The sequence below is a fragment of the Cyrtonyx montezumae genome, unplaced genomic scaffold (assembly GCF_038088225.1).
Source record: "Cyrtonyx montezumae isolate F1298 unplaced genomic scaffold, pur_monq_1.0 scaffold_12, whole genome shotgun sequence".
NCBI lineage: Eukaryota > Metazoa > Chordata > Aves > Galliformes > Odontophoridae > Cyrtonyx > Cyrtonyx montezumae.
The window spans coordinates 1,378,023-1,399,233 of record NW_027071848.1 but is presented as its reverse complement, the minus strand read 5'-3'; the positions used below and the strand labels follow the sequence as shown (position 1 = coordinate 1,399,233).

Here is a 21,211-nt window from a genome sequence, read left to right as displayed (position 1 = left end):
GAGCAGTGCAGAGCCCTTCCTCTGGGTGGGAACAGTCCCAGCACCAAACTGAGGCACCCAAATGGGGACAGCTCTGCAGGAATGGGGTCTGGGGGTCCTGCTGGGAACGATGTAGAACATAGCCCAGCAGTGTGCCCTCACTGCTAAGAAGGGTAGCAGTGTCCTGGGCTGTATCAGGCAAAACAGCAGCAGCTGCTTGGGGATGGACGTGGTGCTGAGCACCCTGCTCTGGGTAGGGGTTGGACCCTGCATCAGCCTCAGCCAGCTGATGATGCTGTGATGCCTCTCCTGAGAGTGCTTTGTGTGTCACACAGTTACAGCTGAGCACCCTTGCCCTTTCCCCTCTGTTCCAGCGTTTTTTTCTCTTTCATCCCCCATCAGCTTGTTTTTTGCAATGGCAGAGGTGATGATTCCTAAAATGTCAGAGGAACGAGTGGAGCCAACCCCATCCCACGCTGCTGCCCAATGCTGTCCTTCCTCTCTGCCTTTAGGTCATCGTCCCCCAGTGGGGCTCTCAGATAAGGCTGCCCCAGGTGGGATGCTGAAGGTCGCACATAAATCAGAGCTGCAAGGCGCCCGCGTTCGCCTGCTGTTATCTCCAGCACCAAAGCACTTCTACCAAAGATAAACAGCCGTGCACCGCAGCGTGGGGAGCCCTCCAAATATTGACACAAAAGGATTTGCTCTTTAAAGAGTGTCCGTTGTATGCAGGGTGTGCTGATATGATGCAGAGCCAGGTCGGCACTGCCAAGAGTGTTCCCCAGGGTTATGGAGAATTTGTGGTGGGCTCTCAGTGACAAACATCCCTGTTTTTGTCACAGCCTCTCTCCCTCCTGCCCCTTTGTCCTTCAGCGAATTGATTTCTGTTCAGATAGCTGAGATATATAATGCTTTGGGGTCAGGATGATCTGTCTTGGCTCCTTTCCCTCTCCTTCTCTCACCAGCAGTGGGATATTTCCCCCTGTTCCCATGCCCCCTGCAAGGAAAAGGACGGTGAAAGCACCTACATCCACCCCATTTTTTGGTGATTTTTGCAAACACAAGCAGATCTCTGGCTTTAACAGGCAGAGATGATGCTATTTATTTCCACTGATGTTTGACTGACAGTTTCTCCCATCACCTCTTGCTACAGTAATTCTCCCAATCCTTGCATTAGATGCTTGGCTAATTGGTGGTTTTAACTGTTGTCAGTGGAGAAAGCCTAAGGGGAGCTGCCTGGGCTAAAATTCACTTTGATGGCTGAAATTGAATAAAGGAAGCCATGCCTTAGCCCCTCTGTGCAGCAGATCCCTGTCTGTAAATTGGAGATGCTCCTATGTTCTTTAGCCAGACTGCCCTGCATGATTTCTCAAATGCAAATTGCAGAATCATAGAATCATTAAGGTTGGAAAAGACCACAATGATCCCCAAGTCCAACCCCAACCCACCCACTCATGCCCACTGACCACATCCCTCAATGCCACATCTCCACAGTTCCTGAATACCTCCAGGGACGGTGACTCCACCATCTCTCCAGGCAGCCTGTGCCAAAGCATCACCTCTCTTTCTGAGACGTTTTTCCTGAGGTCTGAGCCTCCTCTGGTGCAACTCAAGGCAGGCATTGCAGAATTCATCTGGAAAGGAAAAGCCTTGGGTTTTTGTCTCCTTCTTTTTCCTAATCTATATTCCTTCCTAAAAATAAAGCTTCATCCAGAAGTTTTAGCAGGTCAGAAGTTAGCGGCGTGGTCTGAGGGTTTGTAGTTTCCCATTGCAGAGGGATAGTGCATCTGAAACACCATTCCCAGCTGAAATGATGGAACTCAGAGTCCAATGCACTGCCCAGCATTGCCCAGAGAGGCATTTTGGGGGCTTTTCTTTTGCAAGTCAGCAGCTCAGGGGATCCCTTATTTACAAGGGCACTTGGACTGACAAGGGGAGTCAGACTAGGTGACTTTTAAGGGTCCTATATGGGAACTGTTGAATGAACCACTGACTGAAGTGAGCACTGAATCAGCCTCAGGAGCACAGGCAAAGTCAATGCACCTGTGTGACCAGAAGGGGTGGAGTCTGACTCCACCTCTCCCAGACCCCATTTAAGGGCAGACCACCACTGGGGAAGGGTCTCTTGTTGGAGATCCCTCCTCCGTGGAGTCCTGGGTGAGCCTTTCTTTATTTACTGGTTGTCTGTATACCATCCAGATAAGCCATACAAAATATACCATCCACCTCCATTATTTTCTGTGGGTACTATTCTTTCGGGTTATTCACCCCACAAGTCTCTTCCAATTCAAATGCTTCTATGATTCTATTCTGTGATTTTACAATTCACCCTGGCCAGCATAGTGTGTGTGCATCACAGAGAACTGTGGAAGGGGGAAGAGCTAACCTGGCACCTTGCTGCAGCCTGAAGGCACAGAATTGAGGTACAACCAAAAACCATCATCTTCCCAACTGCATCTTTTCCAGTCGGTGGGTTACAGGGAGTTGCAGCCTCAGCCTCTGCCACTTGAAAGAAAAAGCTGTTGTGAGCAGCAATTTCCAAAAGAGCCTGAGTAATTATTGTGCTCAGGTAAGCCCAGGAACATTGAGTGAAGAGATGTGCACATAGCAATAGCCGAGTGCTGGAAGCAAGGGAATTCAGAGCTGTCAGCAATGAGGAAAATAGTGCTTTGGGGGATCGAAAACGTTCCTAACAAATTCCTGGCTCCCAGCCTACTCAGTGACGTTGCCAGCTGTGTTTGCAGTCATGTGTTTTTCCTTCAGGGGCAGAGTCCCAGTGAGGATTTTCTTTCCCCTTGTTGCAACGCGTGGCCAAAAAGGCACATCTAAACCCAGACCAGAGAGCGCCAAGCCTTCTGCTGACAAAAACGTGCCTGGCATCGTGGGGTTTTGCTTCTGGCTCTCCTCTTGCAGGGAGAGGTGTAGCATCTGTAGCACGAGCCCAGAAACTTTGCATGCAAACTGTGTTGCTGACATCAAGATTTACATCGTGGCTGTCCAACACCACTTCTTCCAGACCGTGAGAGCCCAGTTCCCCAAACTCAGAGGAGCACTGGCCAGGAAACGTGGGGTTAAGATGACACTTCCCACATGGCCCCGCTTCATAACCTTAACTCTGTCCCCCCAGGGAATGGCCACAGGAGTTGGAACGGCATCTCATCCCTCCTTGGCTCTATTTGATGCATTCCCTAAACATAAACTCAAGATATCGACACAAAGCCAAGGGATTTGGAAGTTTCATCCATACTGTAAAATAAATGAGGGCTGTGGACTTATCCTTGTCCCTGAGGCAGGTGGTGGTAATAAATGGAGAAGCATCACTCTTTTTGAGTCCTGACCAGAGTGAGCTGAGTGTCACTGGCTGTGTTGTGGGTGGGACCAATGCCCAAAGGCATTTGGATGGGATCACCAGAGGCTCACAGAATCATGGAATTGTTAAGGTTGGAAAAGACCTCTAAGATCATCTAGTCCAACCTCAACTCAGCCCCACCGTGCCCACTAAACTGTGTCCCTGAGAATCACATCCCCACAGTTCTTGAACACCTCCATGGACGGTGACTCCAACACCTCCCTGGGCAGCTGTGCCAATGCCTCACCACTCTTTCTGAGAAGAAATTGTTCCTGATATGCAACACGAATTGATGTTCTCTAAGTGCAGAGCATGGACCAAGCACAGGAGCACAAATGTCTTGACCTTTAGCACACATTAGTCATCAGATCCTATTTTTCTACTTTAATTTCCTTTTTTTACACCTTTCATACCCTGAGCAGGACACACCATCAATGTGTGACCTGGAGTCATGAGCTGCCCTTTCTTCTTTAATGTAAAAAGATAAAAAGCATAGCAAAGAAGGAAAATAAAATAAAATAAAATAAAATAAAATAAAATAAAATAAAATAAAATAAAATAAAATAAAATAAAATAAAATAAAATAATAAATAAAACAAAACAAAATAATAAATAAAAAACAGCAGTCCCTTTCTGCAGTAGCAGAATTTGTCTTCCTAGCCCTTGCAATCCCTTCCCAGGCCAGTAAAACAATCCATCTTTCACCTGCTATTAGGGAGTTCATCTCACAGCCCTAATGGAGTACGTGAGTCCTGGATTCACTCTTGCTGATGCTCTCAAGCTCCGGGTCGCTGTGGAAAGTGGGCTGGGAATTCATTTTGAAAATCAATGCAGCCATCAATAGAGCGACTTCCCCTGGGGAAGCAGAGGTGCTTTCACTGGGCTTTGCCATTTGCTTGCTCTCCTTCGTCTCCCGTTTTACTTTACACCATTGGAGTGATAGAGATAACCTCCAAGTAATTAATCCTGCTTCTAGGAGCCACTGCTCCCTCTGGTTTCCCCAAATGGAGCCGATTCTTTGGGAGAGTCACCTGGTGGTGAAGGGTGATGGGTTACTCCATACGTTGTGATTTTGATTTGCTGTCCCTCATGGTAATGCTAGGGACCATCTCCTCAGTCCAGCCCTAACTATAGCCTTGAGCTGTGACAACACAAGAAAATCTCTGCAATTCCTGACTCCTGGGTATATTTTCAGGTTGGACATCAGGAATATCTTCTTTTCCAAAACAGTGATCAGGGTGGAGTCACCATCCTTGGAGGTGTTAAAGAAACATTTAGACATTGTACTGAGGGACATGGTTTAGTGGGAAATATTCATGGTGGGTGGACGGTTGGACTGGATGATCTTGGAGGTCTTTTCCAACCTTTTATAATTCTTTGATTCTATGATTTTGGCTTGCTGAGGCTTCTCTATGGCTCAGGAAGTGCAGAGCCTGCAGGGATAGCATTGGACAATTGCTCGGGGACCCAACCCATAACAGTTCATGGTTGTCCTGAGATGGGGACAAGACCCCAGCTTTCCATCCTCACACCATCTTGGCCAAAGCCCAGTATCATGGGCAATTCCTGGCCATGATTCAGGAGGCAGCAGGACCATGGTACCATTCCCAAGGGGCATTTTGGGTACAGTTACCCTGTATTGGGTAGGAATGTGGCTGCAGACTCCACCATGTTGATTGGCTTTGAAACATTTGTTATGGGGCTAGCATTTGATCTCAAGACTCCCTTTCCAATGAAGATATGTCTGTGCTGCAATGGGAAATTAATATATTTAATAAAAATAAGGGTGAAGGCACTGTTTTGTCCAAGGACACCACGATGGCCACTCACTCCCATTAAAAGTACTGAGGAATCTCTAATGGCCATGCAAAGAAGACAGGAATTGGAGTTTTAAGCTCTCATCCCCCACCATTAATGTCAGCGTTCTGTATTGATCCTTCGTCTGTTAAGCACAAACCAAACAATAGAGTAGAGCCACGCTCTTTGGCTTTTATTAATGTACTTTTTCTGTGCTGGGTGAAGTTTGCAGCATCGTCAGGGAAAAAAATGGAGCGTCAGCGAGCAAGTGGCAGACAGATCGATGAGGCACCCTGACACAATTCAAAAGGCAGTGAAAAATCACCCCGTACACTGCGGCTCCTTGTCTGAGCTACAACAGGCATCTCATGGGGAGAGAGTCAAGGGTTTGAGAGGAGGAATGGAGAAAAAGGGATCAGAAAACTGGAAAATCCTCCTTGTCCTTGTGTTGATTCCCTTAAGGGTTTCTGAAGCTGAAATTCATGGTAGAGAAAATGCAGGAGCAGTTCCTAAATCAGTCTTTGCCCAAGAAAAGATGGACTTTTTTTCATTAGCACCAAATGAATGTGAATCAGAGCTATAAAATGGGTGACCTCAGCACCACACGAGTGTTTTACGCACCGTGAGTGCGTGTGTGCAGGGAGACCACTGCCTCTTCTGCAGCTGGAGATGGAACAACTTTCCCATAATATTCTGCAGTGTATGGGTTTGGGGGTTTTCTTTTTCAATGACGTTTTCAGCTTGGCTGTAAAAATTAATTTCTGATTCAAATTCCTGGAGTTTCCCAGGAGGGTCGAAGTAGCTGGGTGTTTATTCCTGACCTCCAGGACGTTCTCAATTGAAACATATTTAATATTTTTTTATGAACTTCTTCAGCAAGGGGAGAGGGCACTGGGAGTTGGGTCCATGTCCTGTTTTATAGGCAGAAAATGTCAGAAACTCTTCCAAAGTCATGGAATTAATAGAGAATTCAGGAACATGGGAGTATTTTCCAGCTCTGTTGTCACTGGGTCACTTTCCCATCCCAGTCCTCAGTTTTCCTCACTACTGAAGGAGAGCAGTGATGTCCTCACACAGAGGGATGGAGGTGACTTGAATCATGTCATAAAAGCTCTCAGAAGAGGTCTCTAAGGAGAAACAGCAGCAGAAACTGTGGTGCTAAAGCTCTTTTTTCCTTATGAGCTGGCCTGGTATCCCTTAGATGTCCTCACATGCTGGTGAGGATATGATAAAAACTGATAACATCGGATAAAATGAAAAAATATAATAAAATGTGATACAATATTTATTTTCCTAGCACCTGTAATTGCTTTTGCTCCAAGCGCAGAAGTCTGCTGCTGCATCACGCAGAGCCGTAAGCAGACCCCACCATCCCTGCAAACATGGGAGCAGCATTTAAATAAGGGAATCCGTGCAAAATCCATCTGCGGCGTCACCGAGCGTTCCCCACTCACCATCATGTTTTCTCCCTGCACAGATGCCCTGCGGAGCATCGTCTCCATGAACCACGCACCGCGATCCTCGCCGGCAGAGCTCAGTGGTGCCAACCATCACCTGCTGCGTGAGAGAAAGACCTCTGCACCCTCCCACTCCAGCCAGCCCACCCTCTTCACCTTCGACTCCCCCGCCAGCCACCTCCAGAGCACCCTCTCCGCCAGTGCCCCCCAGGATTATCTTTTCCTCCACCAGTGTATGAGCAGAAAGTCGGAAAACGCAAGGTAGAGTATTAAATCTCATGACGAGGCGATGCTGGCAACTCAACATGATGGCCCTACTTGAGCAGGGGTTGGAATCGTAGAATCCTTGAGTCTTTAAGGTTGGAAAAGACCTCTAAGGTCATCTGGTCCAACTGTCCACCTACCACCAGTATTGCTCACTAAGCCACGTACCTAGGCACTACGTCAGTCCTTTCCTTAAACATCTGCAGGGACGATGACTCCCCCACCTCCCTGGGCAGCCTCTTCCAATATCACTGCTCTTTCTGAGAAGCAATTCTTCCAATTATTCAACCTGAACCTCCCCTGGCCCATCTTGAGGCCACTCTCGTGTCCTGTTGCCAAGATGGACCCAGAGTTCCCTTCCAACCTCAATTGTATGGTGATTTCCTAAGGCTTTGCAAAACTCAGTTGCAGATTTGGTGCAGGAGATTCCACCAGCGACCTTACGGCTTTCCCAGCTTTCTTCATTTAACCAGAAAACCCCCAGCCCAGGGATGGGCAAGTTTTGCATTGCACTCCACCTCCAGGCACAGACAGTTGCCTTAAATAGCCAAGAGCTTTCTTGGCTTGAGGAGTTTTGGCTGTCGAGAGCAGTGAGGAGGATGGAGGAGAAGCAGCCAGAGCCCAGCTGGCGGGGTGCGAGAGCAGAGCCTGAGCTGCCGCCTCCGCTGGGTTTTCCTGCCACAGCTGCCTCTCCCTACCAAAAACAACAACAACAACAACAAAAGCAGCAACAAAAAGATGGGGTCAGAAAATTAACTTCAGATGGCGTTAATGGAGCAGTGTTTATAAAAAGCCCTCTGATGCTCCAGCTGGAAGGATATCTAAAAGCCACCCTCTGAGATCTCAAACACGGCCAGGGTGAGGAGGAGGAGGGCACAAACGCTGATGCTTTGATGAGCAGAGACAAACTGGGCCTGAAATAATCACCCTGATCAATTCCCAGTGGATGGGGCAGGCTGTGGGACTGCTGGGAATCCTCCCCACCCAGCTCTGGTGCTCTCACTTTACTCATCCATAAAATGAGGATAATAGTAACTAACTGGTGGAGGAAGATGAGTTGTTAACCCATGAGATACTTCAAATCCTCGCCTGGAAGGACTGAACGTCTCACAGGCAGACAGAACTCCCAAGGCAGCAGGGATGCATTGGTTATCGCAGCATCTCATCTCTTTTTTCCCTAAATAAGCCCTGTTTCTGAGCGCCACCTCGTGCTGGCTCCGGGAAACAGAGCCTTCACCCTGCATGGCTTCATCCCCTCTTGAGTGATGTTAACTGACATCTTCCCACCAAGCTGACACTTGCCACGGATTTGCATCAGGAAACTCCTCATAACCATTTACTTTTATCCCACCTTGGTGATCGGGAATGATTCACAATATGAGGAGATGTTTATATGAGGTTGATTAAGCAATTTATTTATTTTTTGCTGAAAGCATGTGGTTGAAATGGTTTCAAACTAAAACAGTGAGGATTCAGACTGGATCTTCAAGAATAAAACCTTTTTTTTTTTAATTATTATAAGATCAGTGAGACAGTTTGCCTGGGGATTGTGGGTGCAGAAAGCCAAGCTGCTGGGGCTTGTGGTCCTCTGCAATAAGTCCCATAGGAGGGAGGAAGAGGGAGAAGTCACACTGTAGAAAGAGGGATATAACAGCAGGAGGGATGAAAGAAGAGGCTGGAGATGAAACATGCTTTGCCAGAGTGTTCAGAGGAACTCAGTGGAGGAGTGGCAGCTAACAGGTAGTCTTTGGAGGACTGAGATCTCCCCAACTTTTAGTCTTCATCCTTGGTCATGACCTCAAGGCAAATCAAAGAATGATTAGCATGGCAGGGACATAATGATCATGATGCCCAACTCCCTTGAGGAACTGAATGTGAATCTGAATTCAGCCACAAGAATTATTTCTCTCCCACTGCAATCAAGGCTGCAAACCCCAGTTCCCAGCTGGAAGCTGCTGAGAGTGTAACTGACCTCCTAGGAGCTTGCACCACTCTATGTGCCAGCATCCCCATCCTGCTGTCCGTGTATCCCCACAACCACCATTAAACAGAGCCACAATGGAAGGAAGAGAAAAGAAAAACACATCTCTGTCCATCACTGCCTTCCTACAGCTCTGAGCATCAACGGAAGGAAATTGTCTGTTTCAGTAACAAACACCCCTGAATAGGAGATGCATTTCAAGCAGCATGACAGGGTCCTGGGGCTGTGCTGATCTTATAACATATTGGTTTTAGAGTCTGCTCCTTGCAGGAGTATAGCAAAGGGACCTGGTCAGAGCTTTGCAATGAGCACTCTTCCCTCCAGCCTTCCCATGAGGGCTCTGTCTTCCCCAGCAGAGGTTTTGTTGCCCTGTCTGAGGGCAAGGTATTGGTATTGCCTGGATACTTTGAAAAAATCCCCATGAAGAACTATTTCAGCCCATCCTGAATGAATTTACACAGTGTAGGTAAGAGTAATCCTTCCTACTTCCTTGTAGGTGGGTAGCCAACAGATGATGGTGGTGGCTCATTGCAGTATTGTCTTGGGTCACTGTCAGCTGATGCAAAAATTGTGATTTCTACCTACCTGAATTAAAGGCCCATTGCTGCCCTTAGCCCTGTGTATCTGCTGCTCCCACTCATGCCTTTGCTGAGTAGAAGCTGAGGTTACAGGTTGTCCTATGTTCCATAGGATCGTGGAGAAGACCACTAACATCAAGTCCAACCACAGACCCATCCCCACCACGCCCACTAACCATGGCCCTCAGTGCCACATCTACACATTTTTTTTAACACCTCCATCACTGGGCAGCCCGTTTCAATGCATTACCACTCTTCCCAAGAATTTTTTTTTTGTAATATCCAGCTTGTTTTGGAACAGATTGGGTCATGGGCAGGCACATTTGAAGGGGTCTGAGATGTTCTTGTCCCAGTGGGTTTGGCAATGCAGCTTGGGAGGGTGACAAAGAGGGGGAGTAGAGCTTGACACACCCCAGCTCTCCCTCATCTCATCCCCCTTCTTTCCTTCCTCTGCAGGAGTGCCAGCTTCTCCCAAGCCACGAGGTCCTCCTTTTTCATGCGCAGCGACACAGCTGTCCAGAAGCTCTCTCAGGGCAACGGGCACTGCATGAATGGGGTGGGTGGGCAGCTCCATGGATTTTACAGCCTGCCAAAACCCAGCCGACACAACTCGGAGTTCAGGGACAGCGCGTACGACCTCCCACGCTCTTTTGGTTCCTACACCCACCCCAAGTTGAGCCTCACCAGTTCCGAAACGGACAACGAGGAAGTCTACACCTACAAGACTCCCAGCAATGCCTTATGCAAGGATTTTGGGGAGCTCTCCACGGACTCCTATGATATTCCTGCCACCCCGCTCTCTGTCTACCAGATCCCCAGGACATTTACACTGGACAAGAACCACAATGCTCTGACTGTGGCCGCCAGCGACTCGCCTGCCATGCCACCCCCACGGCCACCAAAACCTGGGCAGATGGAGCCACGATGGGGCAGCCCACCCCAGCGACCCCAACCCAGTGAAAGCTTAGGGTTGGCCCCCATGGCAGCCACCATTCCCCGGAGAAACACACTGCCAGCAGTGGAGAACAGCAGGCTGCACCGAGGTGAATCTGGGGATTGGGAGCAGGGGTTGGCTTTCCCTTATCTAGAAACTCTGGACGTGGAGGTCCAACTGAGTTGCAACAGAGTCAGGGTAGGTGCTGACAGAAGCCAGTATGGGAGGCTGAACACAAAGAATCTTTCTCTGTCAAGGTTCTGGCCCTGCTGTTGATATGCAATAGTTTCATGGCATGGAGTGGCACCACAGGGCTCTGCTCAACCAAGTTGCTAGACAGGGTATTGTGCCTTGAACTAAAACCCCAAATCTGTTTGTCCATGCAGTCCTTTACCAAGATTTGCCATTTTTAGCTTGCTCGTGCTTCAGTTCATAACCAGAGCTATCAGAACAACACTTCAATCTAGAGGTATCTCTTCATTTTTCTTGCCAGACAGGGAAGTAGTTTTGCACATCTCCACGACCCAATACTCCAGTGAGGAAGAGATGCCCTTCCTATTGGCCATGGATGAGTATACCCTTTCTGAACTTTGGTCCCAGTCTTGCAGGGGACAGAGGAGTCTTGGAAAGAACAGTTTCTCTCTGCATATCCTAATCTGTCCCAGCTCATGTAATCTTTGTTGGTTCTCAAGCAAATGAGGTAGTGCAAAGTAATTTAGAAGTGGTAGTTGAAAAGAAAATATGCTATGAATGATACACACAGCTCCCTGAAATTATCTTCTTCTACCTGAATACCAATACTAAGAGCAGAGCCACACTCAACAGTAGGTAGACAATAGGTATTTAAGTGCTTAGCACCCCATCTTCACCCCATCCTCCAACAGAGTTGCCAGACCTTATGTCTTACAAAGCTGTAACAAAGCTCTCCCTTAACCCAGTTTTGTCACCGTGATCTACCTTTCCTGACATCTTCACCCCTGAGATATTGCAGTGCTTTGACAGAACCAGGTTAGGTGCGGGCAGCACAATGGTGCGTTGGAGATGGTAAATGGGAAGGGAGTGCATCAGGGACTCAAAGGATCTGGGATGGGCTTCAAGTCACATCATCATACCAGTGTCTCTTGCTGTGATCAGCAGAAATAGATATTGCCTTGCAGGGCCAAGTTTATCAGCAGCCATGCTGGGATGGGTTCTACATTTGTGGTTGTATTGCAGCTTCTTCTTGTGAGACGTACGACTACCCCCAGCACGGGGGCAGCAGTGCTGTGCAGTCGGTGGAGTCCATGAATGATGGGTACAACTCCTACCTGGTGAGTGGGCCGTTGGGTCAGGTGTCTCTCTGTAACCTCCATTTGGGCCTCTGTAGATGAAGATACAAGTCAACTTCGGGTGGAACCCCACAGAAAGGTTCTATGATCCTAAACCATGCTGACCTGAAGGCAGAGGTGGTTCAGACACTTAAACCAGCACAGCGTGAAGAGTTTTGCTTTGTGTGCTTCCACGAAATGCATCTGCCTAGAGCTTAAAAAAAGCCCAGGAGTTTGGCTTCTCTCTGTAAGCCAGGGATGCTGCTGAGCTGCATTTTGACATATTGCCAGAGCAGCCTTTTTTTTCCTTTCTAAAACTTCCTGAGCTGGAAATTACACTAGAGTAGTCTTTCACGTTTTATTTTACTCATGGTATAAGCCCAAGGAAAAATAACTTTCCAGGTTGTTTGCTTCTGCAGATCACTCTGATCATGAGAAGAGGTGCATGTCTGGGTGATGCAAGACTTTCCCTAAATTCAGGACAGTGCAGCATCTTGCAAACAAGGGAGGTAGACCCTTAGTGCAAACTGATGGCCAAGGAGGAGAAAGGCTATTCAGGCCTTCATGCCTATTCAAGGCCTCCTTGCTGAGTTGTTAAGGCTGGTCCCACTGGTGGCTGGTGTGTTTGGTGATGACGAAATGAAGAGTTTTATAGGGTCTCTGAGTGGTGTCTGATGCTCACAGTGTGCTCCCACTTGTCCCACAGCAGGCCAAGGCTGTGGTGGCCCGCTCCCACAGTGCCGACTCTGAAGACAACTATGTCCCCATGAACCCCGGTTCCTCGCCCTTGATCCACACTGAGAAAGCCAACGACAATGCCCAAAATCTCTACATCCCCATGAGCCCTGGGCCGCATCACTTCGACCTAGTGGGATTGTCCTCGGCCACCCTCCCCATGCATAAAGGAGGGGCCATGGCCCAGTGCCACAGGCGGCTGAGTGAGATCCAGCCCCCACCAGTCAACCGCAACCTCAAACCCGACCGGAAAGGTAAGAACGGGTGTTTGTGGGCAGAGCTTTCCAGGAACCCTTCTGGCTACATCTGTCTTCTAATGCACACTCAACAGAGTCCTGTGTGAGGTCTTGGTTGCTACCAGCTGTGCAGCCAGGTCTCCCCCTTCTCCATCCCATTCCTCTTTCAAGAGAAGTGTAGTGCAGTGAAGCTCAAAATACCCATCTCACACCCTTCCTGGCCTTTAAAGGAGATGCACGTGGCAAGCACAACCCTTTTGCTGACACCTCTTCCTACATTACACCCCAAAACCTCTGGGGGGGTTGGGGGGGGAAGTGGAATTACCGTCCCTGAAGGTGATCAAGAAATATTTAGATGTGGCATTTAGGGACATGGTTTAGTGAGCAATATTGGTGGTAGACAGACGGTTGGACTGCATGATCTTAGATGTCTTTTCTAACCTTAGTGATTCAATGATTGTATTCAGATCACTCAGTTTTCCCCTACTGTTTCCTACTGACTGGTGTTGAGCAGCTCTTCCCTCAGGGCTTTGCCCATATCACCATCTTGACCCTTGCTCAACCCATTCGGGGAATTTTGGTCACATCTAAGAAGGAGGACTCCCATCATTAGGATGTCAGCACCTAACTTAATCAGTGCACTAGATAAGGGCTGGGCTTGCAGCACAGTATTCTTCTCTTCCACTTAATAGACTACCCATGATGAGGAAAGCTTTCTGGTTACACCTTTCTGGATCTCTCTGGACAAGTTCTGTGGCCAGAATTTAATCAGTGCTAGTGTTTTCCAGCTCTGTCTAGGCATCAGGGCTCCCTTATGAGACACATTCCCCTTCTGGGGCCATCCATCCAACTCTGATCTGTGGGCTAGTGGGAGAAACTGACCTTTATTTCCCTGCTCTCAGCATAAATGATAGCTGATATGTCATCAGCAAGGAGGGCTAATGGGCAAAATGGGAAGCAGCAAGTAAATTTTAGGAGGCTAGCCCCTCTCATGTTGGTTATGATCTGAATAAACACTTTTACTCCAGCAAAGCCATCACCACTGGACCTGAGGAACAACACTGTCATCGATGAGCTTCCCTTCAAATCGCCAGTGACAAAATCCTGGTCCAGGCCAAGGTGAGTAACAGTTAGGTATGATGCCTTCTCAGTTTTCCCCAGAAGCTGGCTGATCTCTTCCACCTTGATTCTTTTCCTTTTTGGTTTTAGAAACAGTCACTGCAGAGCTGGGTCATGTCTTGAAAATATATAAGCAGCTATGTTAAGCTAAAGGTTCACCTTGCACAGCATCGTCATCCATCAGGGATCAGTAGATGCCTGATCTTCTGACTTTCTCTATCTGGGAAGAAGATTAGAATTGGGAATTTATAAAGTCATTCTTTCCTAAAATCTCCTGCCACACCAGTTGATTAGGGACTTGGGGATTTCCTTAGTCACATCATGGCCAAACTTTGGACCTGAGTAGGATGATATTGAAGAGGAGGAGTTTCTCTCTTGTGAGATCCATCCAAAAGTTGGGAGAGCCAGAGCCACATTCCCCACATCACAGCCAGTGGCAGGAAGATAAATGGGTTTAGGTTGGGAATTCACTTGGAAGCCCAGCATGTGGCTTAGCAGCTAATTAAGATCCCTTGGAAACATTTCCTATTTTGGGATCTGACATCACCACAGAGCTGTGGCTCTGACACAAGACATGCAGTCCATCATGACTTGTGTCATGACTGAGCGACCCCAACTCAACTGCATGAGGGGCACATGAGCAATTTCATATCCAGCTCATCCCCAAAAATGCTGCTTTGGTCTAAAAATGCAGGGTGAGACACACAGGGTCTGATTCAGTTGTGTTTTGATTGCCTTGAAAGCAAAGCCTTGCCTGCAGGAAGTCTACAAAATGAAACCAAAGCACTTCGTAGCAAAGTCTGCTGGCCAAAAATAACAGGATTCATGCAGCTCCAGTTCTGCTGCTAATTCGTGGTCTGCTGTTGTCCAATGAAAGGAAGAAGCCAGGTTTGGCTGTTATGACTTGTAATAAATTGGATTGTGTGGAGACTGACTGCAGGGCATGAGCACTGTGAGCTGAAATCACTGCACCAGGAAGCAGCACACAGACTTTGACTGACAAGATGCCTGACCCCTCTGAAGCTAATGGATTTTTCCCTTATCAGTTAATCACATGACCCTGCCTTTACTGCAAAGCAACAAATAGCTTTTTAAGACAGGGGCTTTCGATGCCAGATGCTGATTGCATTATGTTATTCTCCTGAATTAGATTTTGCCAATTGAAAACAAGGCAACGCCTTGTAGATGGTTTTTTGTTTGTTTGTTTTTGTTTTTTTCCAGCAAAATATTCAGATAGGGCCCTGCATGATACCAAAGCCTGGAGCTGAATAGGGGCTGGAGGTGAGAAGCCTGTTGGGGACCTCCATGAAGGCTGGCTCTGTGTCCTCCCCAGTGAAATACTTCCTGTGAGATGAAAGAGTTTTATGTAGCCTGATACATGCAGCTGATTGCAGGAGGGGTTATGGATGTGCTCAGAGAGGTGGTGGATGCCCTGTCCCTGGAGACATCCAAGGGCAGGTAGAACAAGGCTCTGAGCACCTGATGGAGCTGTGGGTGTCCCTATTCACTGTAGGGGAGTTGGACCAGATGGCCTTTAATGGTCCCTTTCAACTCAAACAATTCTGTGATTCTATGCTATAGTAAGCAAAGTGTTGTTTAAAAAGTTCTAGGAAAGGGAAAAAAAAACCAAGATCAAACCCACTGTTTAGTTGACCCATGGGGTGGTTAAGGTGGAAGACTCCCAATACCACCAACTCTTCTCCATCACCCACCATGAGCAGTGGAAGAGATGAGGTGCAGCTCTCTCTCCGGCCTCAGCCATCGTTAACACACTGAACCTTGTCCTTACAGCCAGACCTTCAACGCTGGCTCTTTGCAGTACTGTCGACCTGTCTCCTCCCAGAGCATCACCAGCACTGACTCAGGAGACAGTGAGGAGAACTACGTGGCAATGGTAAGGGCCCCCAGATGGGATGTATGGTCCAGGCTGGACATGGATGTTCCCCAGTGCTGCTATCACATTCCAAGCTCATGACATAGATGCACCACAGTGATGCTGATCACATCATGATGGATGTAGTGTGCATCCTTACATAATTCCCACGTGCACAAAACTGTGGCTTTTGTTCCTGGTGTGATACATCCTACTGGGGTTTTAACTCCATATGAGAGCAGAAACATGTATTACCTACTTTGCGGGGAATGAAAATACATCTAGGGTGTATTTTTCTAATTAAGTTCATTTTTTTTTTTCAGTTGTTTTTTTTTTTCCCCTACTGACGTCATGTTTGTGCTGAGAGCAGGGGCTATCAGAGTACAGCAGGGAGTGGCTCTGCTTGCAGGGAGGGCCTTTGTCACTCTGCAGAGCTGCTGACTTGAAGCATACTTTTAAGGCTGTGTAACTGAGGGGGCTGAGGAGATCTGTGCACTGCACACCACAGTTGTGCTAAGCAGAGATCCCAGCACTGTGTTCACTGAGGAGTGGCTCCCGGGAAATGCTGGAGCTGATGTCTGATGTCTGGCATGTGAATAAAGCTGGCACGGGGCAGCAGAACTGCTGAGATGCAACACATCCACAACACACATTTTTATTACCCCGTACATAACCCAGACCCCAGCAGTTCTGCAGTTCTTGTTCCTGTGAGCAACAACTGAGCATCTTTGGGCTGGGACCTCTTCTGAAAATGCCACCGAGGCACTTCTTTGCCAGATGTATGTTAATTCCTTTATTACTATTATTATTTCTTCCCATTTTAATGCTCGTTATCTCTCCTGTCTCTCCCCTGCATTAGCAAAACCCCATTTCTGCTTCTCCTGTTCCTAGTGGCACCAACAGCCCAGCACCTAAAAAGAGTTCGGGTAGTGTGGATTATCTGGCCCTGGACTTCCAGCCAAGCTCACCAGGGCCACACAGAAAGGTACTGGGGATTTTCTAAACTTCTGATTAAAAGCAATGTGCTTTTAAAGGTTCATATTTGCAGGGGTGCTGTATTTATTCTAGGTCAGACTCATTCTCTGTTGCATATCTGCAGCTTTGTTGGAAGTGTCACCAAAAGCGTGAGGTCATACAGAAAATGTTGGGTTATCTACCTCCTGCAGGCCAGGAGCTATTGAAGAGCACCTTTTGGACAGGGAAAGAACAAACTGCTTTTAGAAAGTGAGACTGATGTTTGAAAGTGGAGCTGATCTACTTTATTTTGGTTGGATAAAAGGAAAAAAAAATTACAATAAGGGTGGTGAGGCACTGGCACAGGTTGTTCAGAGAGGTGGTGGGTGCCCCCATCCCTGGAGACACTCAAGGTCAGGCTGGTCAGGGCTCTGAGCACCTGATGGGGCTGTGGGTGTTCAGTTGAATCAGATGGTTTTCAAAGGTCCCTTCAAATGATTCTGTGATTCTACAATCATGTCATTTCCTGGTGAGAAAGAGCTCGGTTAGGAATGGGGTACCTCTGCCACATGTCCACTACTAATGTGAACAGGGAAGCTCCTAAAGATCCAGGAGCAAGTGGCTTTCCTCTGAGGTCAAACATAAGTAGAGTCAGCATGGAATTTTCTATGCATCTGTAAGAATTCTTGAGATCTTACAAGAAAATGATCAAGATGCAACACTAGATTTGCAATATTAGCAGGTAGAGAGCACAATTGCAACCAAATACTCATGCTCCAGAGTTGGTGAGAAGGTAGAAACCTGGGTGCTGGTTTAACCCTCCTGTCACACTGTGGTGTCATGCAACAAAGCTGCAGAACAGACCAAAATCTTTCACCTGAGACCCTTCAGGAGGTCAGAGGGAGGGTGATGAGCTATAAGGGAGGATGGGAGTTGCTGGCTGCTGATGGATAACCAGACGGTGGTTGTCTTTCTCCTCCCTACAGCCCTCCACCTCATCTGTTGCCTCAGACGAGAAGGTTGACTACGTGCAAGTGGACAAGGAGAAGACACAGGCACTGCAGAGCACCATGCAGGAGTGGACTGATGTGCGGCAGTCCTCAGAGGCCACCAAGAGCACCAAGCAATAGTGACAGGGCAGATACCTACCAGGCAAATGTCCCAGGGGTTCTCCCAGCTTGGGGCCCTACCAGACTTCCAGCTCCACCTGGACTGGATTTCTCTAAGACTGCTGTCTGTGGAGGGGAGGGGTTCTTTATTACTTTTTTCTTTGAAGACAAAAGGAAACTTAATTTCAGGGGAAGACTTGGCAGATACTGTTTGCCAGTGATAAAGGTCAACTATGTTTGGTGGCTAGGTTTGTGCTTTAGCTGCTGAATGCACCATCCAGGAACTTTGACGTAGCAAAACCAGGTTCCACCCTACACATCTGTTGCTTACAGTTATTAAAGCCACCTTGTATATGCTAATATCATCTTTCCCTGTCTTCTTCCATACCATACCCCTAAACCATGCCACCTAGTTTTGACAGCATCTCTCACAGGACATCATTCCCCAGCACCAATTCTCCCCTCCTTATAATTGTCCTCTTCACTGGCTCCTCTCAATCCCAAAACTGATCAAGGACCATTCCTCTTTGACTTTATTTTCATCATCCCATCTCTTGTAAATAGTGATGTGTTCAAAACCTCTGATAGTTTTTCTCATTGTGGGACAGCCTCTGTGTTTCTGGTAGTGATTTGTAACCGTCAGGAGCTCAAAGAGTGTCCAGACTGCCTTGTTGAGCTGGATTTGCAGTCCCTGACTTGCCCCACCATACATACATACACCCTCATGTGCACGCAGACACTTGCATGCACACAGGAACACCCAGGTGTGATGGAGTGTTTTCTGTGGTTGACTCTCTAAGTCAATGGGTTGGAGAGATTGGCTTTGGATGGCAGAATTTCAGCCAATTTAAGCCAACTGCCTGTGAATCTGGCCCTAGGAACCAAAATCTATCTTTTGTGGCACGAAAATAAACCCAGAGAGGATGAGTCCTGCCCCTGGCCATCATGAGAAGCTCTGTATGAGGCATTCATAGAGGCTGTGGTTCCCCTGTGTACCTGAGCTGATGGGAGGTTGAGTGATAAGTGGGTGGCAGGAGGAGATGTAGGGACCAGAAGAAGGCAGATGCTGTACGTCAGAGGTCAGACTTGAGTGAAGGGCTCCTGTGGGCTTTATTTTGGAGGAAAGGAGTGGAATAACTGAAATGTTGGTCAGTGGTGAGGCCTTAGGCTTGGAAAGAAACTGGTCAGAAGAGGCAGGACAGGATGTTTTAATATTAAATTTTATGTAGCATAAAGCTGGTTTGTGCTGGAAACAAAGGGTTGATCTAAATATTTTTCCACATCTTTGGTGATACCTCTTTGATACAAACAGGACTTTGTGATGGTAATGACCCCAGGCTCTGATAATGGATGGGAATCTGCCAAGACCTTTGTCCCAAAGGCACTGAGTTTATCATGTCCACTCTATACTTGGATGCTCAAGTATGACAGACTCTTTTGTCAGAAGTAGATATTTTAGGAAGCTGAGAACACTGCAAATGATTCACTTCAATTGCAGACAAAAGACCTGACTTGAGTCCTTACGTCAGAGCCTCCTCTTCATCTATACTGTCTCATTTATGACATGGGATGTGCTTTTATACATGTATGCTCACAGATGAGGGTTGTTTGTAGGACAAGTATCATGACCTCAGGATTTAGTTTTATGAGCTATCAGGCTCGTGTCAGAAAGCTCTCCTCAAGCTTTAAAAAAACCAGAGTTGGTGGGTTTAGGGGGCAGAAATATCCAAAAATGTGTATTCCCTTTTGTGAATTTGCAACTGCTGTTTACCACCTCTCTGTCTCATGAGATAAATGAGTTGTCTTGGAACTGATTTGCTCTCATTGACATTGAAGTGTTCGTTGAGAAATAAATTTCCATCTCTCAATGGATGCCAGGATGAGATCTAGTCTCAAATATGAGAAAGAAAATAATGTGTGTGTGTGTGTAGATTGAGCTGGGACAAAGCTGACTGACTGGCAGACAGGGCTACATCTGGAGCTGGCACCAGCACATGGCCAAGGCTTGGGTTGACTGGGGATAACTAGGATGAGTCTGGAGCCAGGGACATCAGCCACTGAAAAGGGTTGTATATGGATTGGAAAGAGAGAAGGCAGGGGTGTTTGCCAACAAAATTTGAGTCACAGTCTCCAAAACTTCCTTTGTCATGAGTCTCAAGTCAGATCGGCGGAGATTTGTGGGTCGTGAAGTGTTTTTCTCAGTAAAAGCCATGTGCTGGTGAGAGGGGAGCTGCCACCACTCTCTGGACTTATACAGGGCACTTCACTGTTGGGGGAATCATCCTGCCTGATTTCAGGAACCTCAATCAGAATCACAATAAAAAAGGTGGTGGGATGGGGCTGACTACATCAGGCCGAGTCATCTAGGATATGGATAAATAGTCTGAGCCGCTGGAAAACAGCTTGAAGCCATAAATTTGACTTTGACATTGACATTGACATTGACATTGACCCTCTGGAGCCCCACCTGCATCCCTGCATCCCAGGGTCCCACTCCCTTGAGTGTGCAGGGAAGAGTTGGCTCTGGTTGGCCACCTGTTGAGCATGGCTCATTGGCTGGGATAGAGTTTAGAGGTTTTTTTCATAGTACCTTGGATGGTGCTATGTTCCTGATTTGTGATGAAGACAGTGTTGATAACACACTGATGTTGTTATCAGATGTTGCAGAGCAATGCTTGTTCGTAGCCAAGGAGACTTCTCAGCCTCTAGTGCTGCCTTGCCAGTGAGGAGCTGGAGGTGTACAAGAAGCTGGGAAGGGACACAGCCAGGGCAACTGGTCCAGAGTGGCCAAAGGGATAATCCATACCACATGATGTCATGCTCAGCAATAAAGCTTGGGGAGAAATTTGAATTTTCCAGGGCTGCCATTGCTCAGGGACTAGCTGGGCATTTGTCAGCTGATGATGAGCAATTGCATCGTGCAAATTCTCTCTCCTTTCCATCCATTTTTTAAGAACTTGTTGAACTGCCTTTCTCACAATCAAGAAGTATCTAACTTTTGCCTTTTCAATTTCCTTTCTCTTTCCCACTGCAGAGGGAGTGAGTGAGAAGCAGTGTGGTGCTTTAAATGCCTGCCAAGGTTAAACCACCACATACATGGGCTTTGATGGGAAGATGTTTAGATGAACTGAGTACTGACACAGGGACCCAGAGAGAGGTTTGGCTCTCCTCCTTGGGAATCTCCAGAAGCCCTTGGATGTGGGGCTGGGCACCCTTTTCTGGGTGTCCCTGCTGGGGTAGGACTGGGCCAGAGGCACCCAGAGGTTCCTCCAGCACCAACTGTGATTCTCATTCTGTGACTGTGAAATAGCTGCCTGGGTTCCTTAGTCTGTGAAAGGAATAAGTGGGTGCTTCTCTTAAGTCGTATTTGTATTGCATTGACATTTTCCCACCTGGTGATATTGCTTTTCCTTCTAAAAGTTGATAGCTCCGCTGTGCATCGTACTGGAGGAACACAGTCGGTTTGAGAACAGTGCAGTTAGGCTGTGCCTATAGGGGAGCCCTATTTGCAATGGGAAGGGCAAAAAACAGAGACTAAC

The 21,211-nt window shown here is 47.5% G+C and overlaps 1 protein-coding gene across 1 annotated transcript in view; it reads left to right on the top strand.

Annotated features, from left to right (window-relative positions):
• The window catches only part of GAB2 (GRB2 associated binding protein 2), an 85,160-nt gene extending 65,066 nt beyond the window's left edge, over window positions 1-20,094 (top strand). The window contains exons 3-10 of the mRNA XM_065729922.1: window positions 6,603-6,843; window positions 9,862-10,448; window positions 11,555-11,649; window positions 12,353-12,635; window positions 13,646-13,736; window positions 15,528-15,630; window positions 16,469-16,594; window positions 17,550-20,094. Coding sequence (XP_065585994.1) covers window positions 6,603-6,843; window positions 9,862-10,448; window positions 11,555-11,649; window positions 12,353-12,635; window positions 13,646-13,736; window positions 15,528-15,630; window positions 16,469-16,594; window positions 17,550-17,693 — 1,670 coding nt within the window. The 3' untranslated portion in view covers window positions 17,694-20,094. The remainder of the gene's footprint in view (window positions 1-6,602; window positions 6,844-9,861; window positions 10,449-11,554; window positions 11,650-12,352; window positions 12,636-13,645; window positions 13,737-15,527; window positions 15,631-16,468; window positions 16,595-17,549) is intronic.
• Window positions 20,095-21,211: the final 1,117 nt, after the last annotated feature.